Raw genomic sequence first — 13,539 nt, forward strand, 5'->3', positions numbered from 1 at the left:
TAATAATAAAGTATTACCTTATTCTGGAATTTTTAACCTATCAAATTTACAAAGGGAGTGATTTTTTTTTTAAAAAACTGAATCTATTTGTACATTCCATCTATGCTGACAAAAATTTTAAAAGTACCAAGATTGCCAGACTGCTGGGAGGTACAAAAGGAGCATCCAACGAAGAAGAAAACAACCAGTGAACCACGAACAAGATAATACCCGTAAAGAGAAGGCAAAGGAGCAAAGAGATAGCTAACGAATGCAAAGGGCCTGATTTGAGAACAGTAACAGTTGATACTAATTTGTCCTAAAAAGATGTATGTAGCTTTCACATTTGCATCCTTAAATCCTTATACACGTTTCACTGTACGAGCCAGCCAATCGGAGGCCATGTACAAAATTCTACTGCTATAATTCCATAAAATATTTCTCACATCTGTTTATTTATAGAGACTAAAATAACTGATGGAATGAATAACTATAATTGGCTACTAACAGATTATCTGAAAGAGCAAAATATTAACGTCTTACAGTAAGTTCCAGACCTGTATTTTTAAGTACATAATCTAGAATTTCAATTTTTGCATTTTACATTGTCTTTCAGATGTAAGTTAGTGAAACTGAGATAATAAATATTTACTGACCACCTACCATGGGTCAGACATTGCTCTAAGTGCTTAAGATACAGGATACATAATATTCCCAAGGAGTTTCCATTATATTTAGTGAAACAGGTGCAGTACTTTTAAGTACACCAGAAAAACCACAGCATGATAATATAAAAATGAAAAATTTTATAATGATTAGCTCATCTGCAGCATAAACAGAGTATGAAGTAAAAAATAATTTCCTGACGAGTCTCTTCATTATCTAGAAGATATACAGTTCAAGAGTTTTCAAGGATTAAACATCTGAAGATTTTCTCAATTAGTTCTTCAGCTCAAACCAAAACCAGTATCTAACAAAACTTCAGATCTTCTTACTTCCCTTGAAAATGCTACCTAAGTACTGAATTAATAATATTGAATAGGTACATTTCTAAAGGGTTTCCCGTACTCTATTTGTCACAGTTGCTGAGACACTATTAGAACTATTAGAGAACAGAAATCTTTTTCTCCCTCTTTTTCTTTTTTTGTGAATTCAGCACCCGTACCGTTTAGAATAAAGTGCAATTAATATTACGAAGAAATTGCTTCTTACTTTACCATAACTGAAAAATAACTAAATCCTGTTCAAGTACTTCAAAGTTATATTTCACAATCTTTTGATTAATTAGAAATGGATAGATATTATTGTACTTAAACTAGAAGTGCTCTTTTCAGACGGTCGGAGCAGTAAGGTCACAGCTCCAGAGTTTAAGAAGATCCACCCAACCTGGATTATTTAAACTCGCAATAAATAGATGTATTTTCTTGGAAAAATATCTATTGTTACAGTAAAACTTGAGTTTCCTTTCTAACAAGATTGTATGATTACTCGTTTATATTGTTCTTTCCGCAGGAATTCACACACCCCCTGTTTGCATCCTGTTATTCACTTAGAGCTTCCCTTCACTTCGCTATACTGTTTCCCTAATAGCGGGAGACTGGCTTTAACTACACATAAAAATCCTCATCAGTCAACATGCTTCAAGTCTCCTTATTTGCACCACTTAGTATATGTTCAGGTCTTAGGAATTATCTTGAAAAATTTATTCTTTGTCCTTTCAAACTACCGCACTGCCTTCCTAGATCATGGAGGTCTGGAGAAGACTATGGGATGTTTTCTACTGATTATTTCCCTCACCTTCCACTTAATTCTGTACCTGTACTGAACAACCTAAGAAACTACTTAGGGTATGCACTCCACTGAAACCTAAGCAAACACATTTACAGTCTTCCCAAAATTTTATACATTTCAGTTTGTCTTTCTGAAGGCAAAGAAAAAAAAATTTAAGTAATTCAGACATAATCAAAGCCAAGTTAAATCAGTGTCTCAGATTCACCTAGGATGCATACGAAAAATACAGATTCCCTGGTTCTACATAGGAAGCACAAAGAATCAGCATAAGAGGAACATGCCCTAGAATCTGCTAAGTTTTAATAGGCTTTCCGCGTTATTCTCATATATAATGAAGTTAAAATATCAGTAATGCAAAGGACCTAAAATTAAAGGTAATATAATTGATGAAGGAATGACACAAATAGGGTAATAAGATCCTTCTGTTAAATACACTGAACCAGAATAAAAAATAAACTTATTAATGAAAAGTTAAGAAAATAATTTTTAACACCTAAGAACTCCATAACGAGCCCTGCTAAGTTATTGCAGTCTTTATAAGGTAGGCTTAAAATGTCCTTTACTTGAGGTACTGAACAGGACAGACATGTCTAACCATGAAAAAAATATACACACATATATATGCATATGTATATATAAATTTATACATTAAATATGCATATATTATCTTAATTAGCACATGCGCGCGCACACATATACACATACACACTGCCTAGAAAACAGTAATGATTTTAATACTTAAATGGCAGCTGGCTACTCGCTAAGCTGCTTCAATCCTGATCCATCACTTTTAAACAGAGCACAAAAAATACTTTTTTTTTTCACTTTTTAACATATTATTGTTTGATTTCCCATTACAGAGGAGCAGAAAAAGAAAAAGGCAAATGACTAACATCAATTCATCTTTACCAGAGTCAAGGAATAACATCTCTCTGGCTTCTAGGCCGTAAAATCTCTAAGTAAGGGACCACATCCTACATGTCACGGAACCCCTCCACCCAAAGATCAAGCCATGAGCACCGCACGTGAACAAACGCTGAGGGTTAGGATAGCATTCCACAAAGCCAGGAGTGGCTTTGAGGTTACAGTCTCAATAGGGGCTCCCAAACTGCCACATGCATCTAACCCCACCACTCGACCGGAGTTTGACTCTGCTGGTCTAGGGTAGTACCCAAGACCTGGCATTTCTAACAGTTCCCAGGTGACACTACTGCTGCTTTTTGGGGACGGCACTTTGAGAGCCACAGATCGGGGAAAGTCTTCAGGACTGCACTATATAAATGATTCCTAGAAAAGAGAAGTAACTGTCATATGGTTCGGAAAAACAACACAGGGCATCTAGAAACCAGGGTTCTAGTCCTAGTGCTATCACAAAATGACTATTTAGTTGATAAACATACACACGCACATCACTGAATACCACATCCATCTCCAAGATGAAGGATCTGGTGTAGATGAAAACGGAAAACACAAAGACTTGATAGGTCAGAAAAAATTTAAGTGTCACTATAAGCCCTGAACCGCATAATCTTCCCTGAAAGGGTCATCCTCGTATAAATGTATATTGCCCAAACCACAACTGTTAAACAACATGGCTTTCATCCAAGATAAAGAACATACACCGCAAGCAAAGAAAAAAAAATGTCCAGACTAAAGCACTCAAACCATTTAAATATAAACCTAAAGGGAAATAACTGTTTTGCAATATTCTAAACACAAATTATAAATTCAAGCATCTGTAAATGTGTCTAGGGCAGCAGTAGCCGCAGCATCTGAGAGCTTGTTAGAAATGCAAAATTTCTGGCTACCACCAGAAATTACCTACAGAATTAGAACTTTCATTTTAACAAGATCCCTATGTGATTTTTAAGCACGTTAAAGTTTGAGAAGCCCTGACAGGCCACTGAGATTTCCACCATTAATTCTTTACTGCTGTTTGTAAAATAACATGATATATTTAAAAGACTGAACACTTCCTGAAAAAAAAGAAAAAAAAAAAAAACCTATGTCTTACTTATAAACAGATAAAAGGAGAAACTGAGGAATTATTTTACACGAGAAGATACACTGAAACATTATCTTCAAACAAAAACTTCCATTTAAAATACTATGAAATAATATATAGTTAAAAGGTTACCACCTAGCTCAAATCACTAACTTCAGGGCTGAGTAAAATGAGGTATAGGGAAACTAAGTGGGTTGATTAAAATTGAATAGTTTGTCATTGGCACAATGGAGAGTGAAATCCAATTCTACTGACTCCTATAATAACATATTCTTTCTGGTGGAAAAAAAAATTTAAGGGCATTTTCTGGAGTAAATTACACAGTTAACATAAAGTAGAAGTGTACATAATTTTAAAATTTTAAATTTTAAAAATTCTTTAAAGAATGAAATATTTACACAAAACATTGAAGGAAATCAGCAAAAATATGTCATAGTATATGTGTTTTGGTCCATTAAAAAAAAGGAGAGAGAGAAACTTTCAAAATTTGAATTGGAAGAAAGAGAATTGGAGTCTGATGAATTAATAGGGGCATAACATTCAAACATATGATTTTCAAAGGATGACACCACATGTCATTTAAGTGGCAGCATCTTTTTGATGAATGAATCTGGAACACTTATTTTTAGAAATACTAAAAGTTTGGCTTTGTTACTTAAATTTTACCATACATTAATAAACAAAACTTCTTACCATCAAAGAAGCTCTTGGCTCTTAGGTAACTGACACTAAGCCTAAGAACTGAAAGTTTGTCCAGCTTATTAATAACATCTTGGGGAAAAGGCAGCAGACTGGCCAAACGGTCCAACTCTGTGTTAAGTCGGTCTCTATGTCGCTTGGAAGGATTTGACTTGATTCCTTCAGCTGGGATTGGCTTGACACTGAAAAACAAACAAAATACCACAAAATACTTTAAACTAGATAGAGCAAAAATTTCTGTTGTATTATAGCTCCTAAATATTTCTCTAATAAAACAAACACCTAAAATCTACTTCAAGTTAACATAAATCCTTTCAAAATATTCCTTTCGTATCTTAATTAAGAAAAACAAGGGAGTAGGTAAAATTCTTCATAATGTTTTATTAAAAGCTTATGTACCCATCTTAAGAAAAGGCTGAGTACAACTTATGTACCTCATACTTCCTCTACTTCATACGTTTGTGGTATCATGATTCCCAATAATAAATCCTAGTGGATTTTTCTTCAAATCCATTTTATGCCATTAAAAATTAAAAAAACCAAAAAAATTAAAAATTGCCATTGTTATGGAAAGAAAAAAAGAAATCTGTAATAAATTATGTGAAAATTATGCTTCTTTTGCTATCTTCTACAAGAAGCATCTTGGAACAATTTACGATGTAGATAGATAAGAGCTACCCTAAATAAAAAGCTTATCTTTATCACCCTCAACTTCCTCTATTTAACACTTTCATCCTGTCAGTAACAAGTATTCAAAGCCCTCTGGTACCTCCAGATGGTCGTCCAGCATCTAATGGGGTTCTCCAACATTAAAAAAAAAAAATTGACTTTGGTTAATTATACTCATTGATCAACAGATATCAGATGTTAATTGTGATTACTGGCAAATTTTGCTTTTAGGACCGCTCAATAATTCCAAATAGATATTAGCTTTCATAGTTAATATCTCAATTAGAAAATTCGATGAAACTCCAACAGTTAGCATGATTTTCATAAGAGAGAAAAGATATTTATGGTTAGCAGTAGAACTTGAGCTTAGAAATGAGAAACTGGGTAACTTCACACAAAGGCCTTAGCCAGGTTTTCACAGCAGATATCCACTATTTAAAATGAATTTACAGATCATCAGACATCCATACTGAAATAGAGAGAAGATATTATAAAGCAAAGTAGATCATGCTTCTGTACCTTTCCGTTTGCCAGGAAAATAAAAACTTATGTAGGGTATTCTTACAACAAAGACTCCCCCACCCCAGTTTTTATTGAGAAAGCAAAAACATTTTCAACAATTCAAGTTATAGTATCTTAAAAATAGAAACTGGCTTGAATATAGTGCTATTAATTTGATTTAATCACAAATATTTCTAGATACTTTGTTTTCAATGTCATATGTGGTGAATACTTTATATAAAAATAAACAAGTCAATATAAAATTTAAATGTTTTAATATTGTCCCTAACGAAAAATTTCTAGAACTTGTCTGTTTCTATTTTTATTACAGTTTATGTTATTTCTACAAAAATAAGAGTTAATAAATTGATAAAGTATATGGCATAAATACAAAATAAATGAGGTACTTTCTCCAGACTGTTTGTATAACTGCATACTTAACAGAAATTGGTGACTATTTCTCTAGATGTTTTCCCCTAATCATACAACATTTATACTCAAATTCAAGTTATCTTACACTTCTTTGATTAATTTCAACTGAATTCCAAATGTCACCTATAACGCATGCCGACCTCACTGAGTAATTCTGTACTGATTAATCACTTGTTAATACAAATATTTCCTTGTACTTATCATGTCCTGGGTAGTCTAGGAAGACATTCTCCTACATATTCAAAAATTATGATAGGAGCAAAGTATGTGAGCAAAGGTTTGAAAAAAGATTTTTATAAACAAGGTGATATCTGAGATGGGCCTTTAAAAATGAAGGAGTTTTCAGGAGGAGGCAGGACTGAGAAACGATGAACTGTGTTAAGTCCCCTGTGTGGAGTGTGAAGCCCAGGAGCAAGAGAGAGGAGAGGGGGAAGCTAGTTAGGCCACATTCTTGCAACAGTGACGGCCTACCATGGGCCAATCACAGAGGACTCAGCCGTGAACAATGCATAATAAAGTTCCTGTTCTCATGAAGCTTACGTTTCAGTGGAAGACACAAATAAATAAATGAATGAAGAAACATAAGACTTTGGGGGCTGGTAAGTGTTAAGAAGAAAAATAATAAGCAAGAGAAGGAATTAAGGAGTGACAAGGGTGCTGGTTTTGAGAGCCGGGAAGGGTTTCTGGTGTTCTGCTGCAGCACTGACATAGCTATGGCCAAAGAGTGAGCCCTGTGGGTGTCTGATGAAAAAATGTTGAAGACAGAGCAAACAGCAAATTTCCTCCCAGAAATGGTATAAAGTTAGACTTGTATCTAGGACTCGTCTTTCAGCTGGGATTTACATGACCAGTCTTGTATTTTACTAACCTGACTCTGGCTATGGAGAGGACAAAATGCAGGGCAGCTCTCACCGAAGCTAGCACCGCTTTCTGAAATACAAATCCATGTCACTCCTCGATTCAAACCTATCAGTGGCTCTGCACAGTTCATGTTCCTTAGCCCAGCAAAAAAAAAAAAAAAAAAAAAAAAGGCTTCTGGATCTTTTATGGTCCTTAACTGTTGTCTGGCCTCATTCCCCCAACCAAATCCTTTCCTGTCCATTATATGCCAGAGGGAAGAAATTACTTTGTTACCAATATATACTTTGGTGCTTCATACATGCTACTCTCCAGAATCCTGTTCTCTTCCATCAGCTTCAAAGCCCTGCTCAATTCCATCACTTTTGTGAAGTTCTCCCTGCCCTACTCACAACGTATCCCTCCTGTACTACTTCTGTACCTTAAGCATCAGATGCAAATGTCTTATACAGCCATTCCATTAAGGAATATCCTGTACAGATAGCATTTCCAATAAGCTGAAACCGAAATCTTGCACTCCACTCCTGGTAGCCTTCCAGCAATGATTATAAAACATCAGGGAGAAGACAGTAACACAAACCTCGAGGCAAGACAAACTGATAGGACACAGAGAAGAAAAAGAGCACTCAAGATATTCCTCCACGTGGTACTGCTGCCTATCTCGTGCTGGCTCCCAGCAGACTTCAACCCTGAGCTAGGGCAAAACACTTCTTTGCAAGATGTCAAACTGCCCACAGCTCCGGTGTGCTATTATGCACATTATGGAAGGTTTAGCATATGCGATCAAATTTCCCAAGTTACATAACCGGTGTTACATATACTTGTTTGTTGTTCTTATTACTATGTAGCTTTTATCATTTTTGTATCTCTGTTGCTCAGCACAGTACTTGACATAGAGTGAACTTTCAATTAATGTCTGCTGATCAGAAGCATCCAGAAAAAAGTAATCAGAGCCTCACCAAAGGCAGTGACAGTACACATAGTAAGGCCTGGCATGAGATGTTTAAACATAGCACTTTGTGCTCACCACGAAGTTTGCTATACAACAAGACACAAACATTTGCTGATGGGGCACAGAAAGTATGGAAGAGGAAAACACTGAATGAGGGAGAGGTTGCTAATTACTGAAATTTGTAGCTTGAGGTAATAACTATATATTCCTAAGGGATGGTACACCAAAGAGAAAGAGACTTGAGGACAGACCTCAATGATACCAAATTTAGGTATAAGGTTGAGGATGAGGCACAGGCAAAGACAACAGAGGATGAATTATAAGAAGATGGGAAAAGATCCAGGGCAGAATATTTTAAAAGTTACACAACAAAATCAAATGTACAGAAAAATGAAGTAAGGTCAGAGCTGAGAAGTATCCAGTGGGCATGGCATTTCAAATCCACTGTTGTAAAAGCTAATGTAACAGACACGACAAGCTTTTTCACTGATTTTGTAAGAAATATTCAGAACAATTTTGTGAAACTATTTCATCCTTAACTATACATTTTAAAGATGCATATAATAAATATGGAGTAAACTTACATCCATTACACTTGACTTTGGTTACACTAGTATTTTTACTTTTGTTACTGCCTTTAAATCTATGCCAAAATATACTGCCAAGCATCTATTTAAATAAAAAGCCACATTTGAAATATAAACAAACATCCCTGTAAGATTAGATTTGAAAGATCTGAAGTAGATATCTCTTGAAATAGAGACCACTGATGCTGATATAGCAAAGGAGCTATTTATTGTTTTTTTAAACTTTACCTCAGAAACCTTGTCCCAACCTGCAAATCAGAACTGTTGTGAAATCAAGACTCTAGCTGACTGCCTGCCTTGCTTCTGTTTTAAAGCCCTGCGTGTTGTTAGTACTGCTGTTAACAAGCCCAACAGCACATCCAATGCCAGTTTGAGCGCCATCTTTAAAGCCTTTTTCATATCCCAGTGTGGAATGTCTTAAGGGCATCTCTAGTGCCCAGTGCTGAAAGCAAAGTTAAAATTCTAACCCAGTTTAGTCATAAAAATTACCTTAACTGTAAATGTTTGTTTTTATACATTTATCATAAAATCTCAAATGACATGCAAAGATATAGTTTCAGTAATCCTTTGAGATTAAAGCAACATTTTCTAATAGAGATTACCTACTGCAGTACTGAGTCTGCTCTATCAGCATTTTCCTCTCAGTGATTTAATCTACTCCCAAATGTTTTATTCCACATACTAATAAATTGTTTGTCTTCACTTTCAGTGTCTCTCATTCATATTTTCCAGAACTTGGGCACCCGCTTCTCTCCATGTAATATGGTACTGCTCTTCACTCAAGTCAACAGCCAACTGAAATATTCTTCAGTAAATCTCTGTACTTTAGTGACTATACTGAAGTCATTCATTGATCATTTCCACCCCATGGCTTCAGTGTGCACTTATTTATCTCTGAATGTAAATGTTGAATGTGTGAAGTCTTAAATTATATGATTAATGTAATGTTGGAGAAGTCATCTTTAACACAAGTGAAGTAAAATTTCATTGGCAGGCTGAATACAGATGAATATTTTACTTCCCTAGATGGGGAGAAAAACATCTATAAAAACTTCAGAGAATTCTAGCTGAGAGCCACTTTTAATGAGTCAGATTTCTTCAGTCACTCTCTTGCTGTCACTCTATAGCTGTGATAAGTCCTTTCTTCTGAGGCAAGAGGCAATAAGGTACAAATACTTTATAGTCTCTAGGACTTTATAGGTGAAAACCAGACGATGAAATATGCCCTAGAAATCACAGTTACTCCCAAAATTTCAGTAACTTTGGAAAAGTAACTGAAAATATTGCCCTTTTACCTCTTCTTATGTTAATATACTTAAAAAAAATTTCCATTGGCACACACATAAAATATATCTACCATACCTAAGGTCAGTCGTCAAATTAGTAAACAATGCTCAAATACCCATGTGCATGATACTAGGAAGCTCTTGTTGCCACAAGGACAAATAAAAGACTGACCTAACCTTAAAGAATTTATCTTTTATACTAGGAGGATATGCATTGTAATAAGGCAAAATCAAACACAATGTATCATACAAAAATCCAGTTGCCACAAAAGTGATGCCTAAGAGTTGAGAAAAGTAAGAGCAGGTAGAGTAATGAGGGCAAGTTTCATGAAGATGTGACATGTAAATCAGATGTTAAAAGACAGGTAACTCACTTCTGGCTTCATGACTGCAGAGCATATAGCCCTCTACAAAGACCCTTCTCTTCAAACAAGTCATGCCAGACAAGGAAAACATGAGACAGAAACAATAAACCTAACAGAGAACTAAACCCAGATATTAATAAGAAGATGAAAAATAGGTAGAAACAAAATCAATGATAACATAGAACAGGAGGAAGGAAACTGTAATCATGGCATATTACTTAGCTCAGCAGTAAACAATATTTACAGTTAAAAATAATGAAGCATCAAAGTTATTTAATCTAAAATAGTGATAAAGTTATATTGGGAGGGTGAAGAAAGATGAGGGCAAAGGAGAAATGAAAGAACACTAATTAATTACTATCACAATAAAAGATCAACAGATAATACCTGATATGCTAAAAAGAAAAAAGCATTATACACAATTTACTCTTTTTTTTTAATTTACTGACTTTCTTAACCGTGCATGTGTTAATAGGAATACACTGCCAAAAAAAATTCAATCAAAAAAAGGGGGGAAAGCCAACAAACAACTGCAAAATTTAAGACAAAGCGAAGCAATATGTAAAGGATACTTCAAGAAGAAAAATCTCCACTTATACTAACTACTATGACTACAACATACCACACACATACACATTTACATTCCCAACATTTAAGTTCAATTACCTATCCCGCCTGTCTTTTTGCCTATGAAATTTGCAAACCACATTTTAAAGAAAAAATGCAAGGGCACAGACACTCTCACATATAAACAATAAGAATAAATTTTCTGTAGAGTAATTTGACACTATGTTTCAAAGCACATTTGGCTCCACCTTGAAAGTATACATATAAAACTTTGAACTTCCAAATTCCACTTACAGGAATTTTTCCTAAGGAAACAACTAAGATTTGCCTGAAACTCATGTATCTCAGGAGTATTCTCTGAAATACTAAAGTATTAAAAGGCTGGAAATAACAGAATTTAATCCCAAAAGAAAAACAGTTAAGTTATGGAATATTCACATGATGGAATACTCTGCAGCCACTGAAAACAGTATTTTAAAGGGAGGGAGGGAGGTAGTAAATTAAGAAGATTGTAGGAAAAGACTAAAAGGAAAGAGCATGAGTACAAGTGTGGAGTTAAACAAAAGTCTGGGAAATGGTAAGTCTTTATTTCAGAACACTAAGTACATAGGGAGAAACAGTGGACATTCAGGAAATCCCTAACATACAGGTGTGCCCTATGTATCACTAAACTTATTCACATGAGCAATACTGTGAAGTTGGTAATAACATAAGCTTTGGAGCCATAAAACCTAAAATCTGATATTCGAACTCAGGTTTTTTCATTTACTACCTGACAATGCCGAATCTGAACCTCAGATTTCCATCTATAAAACAAATAATAATACCTTTCATACTACCATTTTAAAATAAAATGTATATAAAGCACCATGCACACAAATATCACAGTAAATCCTAACAAACAGTAGCTTTTTGATAATTAAACCACTGTGCAAAAAAACCCATTTTCAAAGAAAGTGTGGAAGTAGAAATGTACTATTGTTAGAGATTTGCATGGTATTGATTTCTAAGTACTTGTCCTAATTACATACAATGCTAAAGCACGTGCTATGTAAGTTTATTTGTCAGTGGAGTAGCACCTTTCAGCCTAACCATAACTGAGAACATAATCATATACTGCCTCTTACAGGAGAACTGATTGTTCTGTGATAACGTAGGCTGAAACTGTTTAAAGAATAGACTTTACATTTCCGTTTCATTTATATCATTAACAACCTTTACAGTTTATAACAAGCTTTTGTTCTGTTAAGTTTAGTTGTGAAAGTGGCAGTGTAGGTGCTGACTGTCCTGCTCTATTGGTCAGTCACTTGCTCAGATCTACAAAAGCAAGGAAACTAGACCTCATTCTCTAACTTAGACCTAAAGCTCCTTCAATTTATTTCTCATTTTTCCCTCTATTTGCCATTTATTTTCCACAAATGCTGATAACTAACACTTTCACTTACTCATTTCACAGTTCCAGTATGTAAGAGTCTCTACAGTCACTATGTACAAACTAAGTTAAACCATCTGAGAGAAAAATGATGGTGAAACAATAATTATGTAATTCAAAAGACTTATCTTTTTATTTTAAAAGCTATTTAGAATGGTATCATAGTACATTTATATAAAACATTTTTACTAAAACAATACATAATTTTATTCTACTAAGTATTATATAAATGAGGCTCATTGGACTTAAATAGAAGAGCAATTTAGCAAATACTGCAGGACAGACCATTCTTTTGTATTATATAACATTATTATGTTAATAAAGGAAAAAGGATCATCTAAGACTAAGAAGTTATTACCAGTTCTGACATTTCATGATGGCTATTTTGACCACCTTGACTGTGATTATCATTTTTAAGCATAGATAGTATTTACTTAACACCTATTATTTACCAACGATCAATAATACCTTTCTAGAAATATGGTAAATTGAAGTTTCACTAAAACTTTCTCTGTAGTAATAAAATTTTTAAAACTATAAAAATATATAAAGTTATTATTAAGAAAAAAGATTGTTTATCTCAATAGTGCACTTTTAACCTATTTTGATGAGACAAATTAAGAAAGTTAACTAAGCAAAGTAAGCAAATGAAAATACTTTCATCTCCAAAGAAAATAAAACAGGAAAAAATTTAAGTTAAAAAAAAAAAAAAACTGCCTTCCTAGCAGGATTATTACATATAGAGCAACACTTTAAGGAAAGTTACAAAAGAATCCATTGCTAAGGGTATCTTTTGAAAATTTTTTTAGGAACATGAGTCTGGTGCAAGGTTGGTTCATATGCTTTAATTTCCTAATTTAATTACTCCAAAAAGAAAGGAAACATTTACTGAGCATTTAGTATATACAAGATACTTTAGTGGGATTAAACTGAACACATAGAAGTTGTATTTTCTACCAATTAGATAATTTTCAATGGGAGATTTGCCACTAGAGGGAGTTTATCTTGTTTGATAAATTCAACTGAAGATGGACTGGAAGAGCTTCAGGTTAAAGTTACCACCTACTTGATTCCACAGTTTTATGGAACTGTATATTAAAATGACTGTCTAAGTAACAGTCCTATAATTATAATAGCACACTTTTTCATTAAAATAAAATGACTCTCACTTAAGGGATTAAAGTTATATAGATCTCAATAGCATTTTCAGCTCAGACTGGATCTATTTTTCTGACAATGCTGGCCTATTTTAGACCTCGTTAGCTAAAAACTAGTAACTAAAAATTCATATTAAATTTAATATTGGGTTTAATGGCTACATTCCTAAAATGAACTTTGATTAACTGCCTTCTTTTCATTCAGGTAAAAAGTTATAATCAATTTCACCTGATTCTGTAAATGCCAGTAGTAGACTTT

At 34.1% G+C, this 13,539-nt stretch overlaps 1 protein-coding gene across 1 annotated transcript in view; it reads right to left on the minus strand.

Moving 5' to 3' along the window:
• Nucleotides 1-13,539, minus strand: part of AHR (aryl hydrocarbon receptor) — a 50,338-nt gene that overhangs the window by 34,772 nt on the left and 2,027 nt on the right. The window contains exon 2 of the mRNA XM_046021042.1: nt 4,469-4,656. Within this exon, the coding sequence (XP_045876998.1) occupies nt 4,469-4,656 (188 nt within the window). The remainder of the gene's footprint in view (nt 1-4,468; nt 4,657-13,539) is intronic.

The sequence above is a fragment of the Meles meles genome, chromosome 10, assembly GCF_922984935.1.
Source record: "Meles meles chromosome 10, mMelMel3.1 paternal haplotype, whole genome shotgun sequence".
In the NCBI taxonomy this organism is placed as follows: domain Eukaryota; kingdom Metazoa; phylum Chordata; class Mammalia; order Carnivora; family Mustelidae; genus Meles; species Meles meles.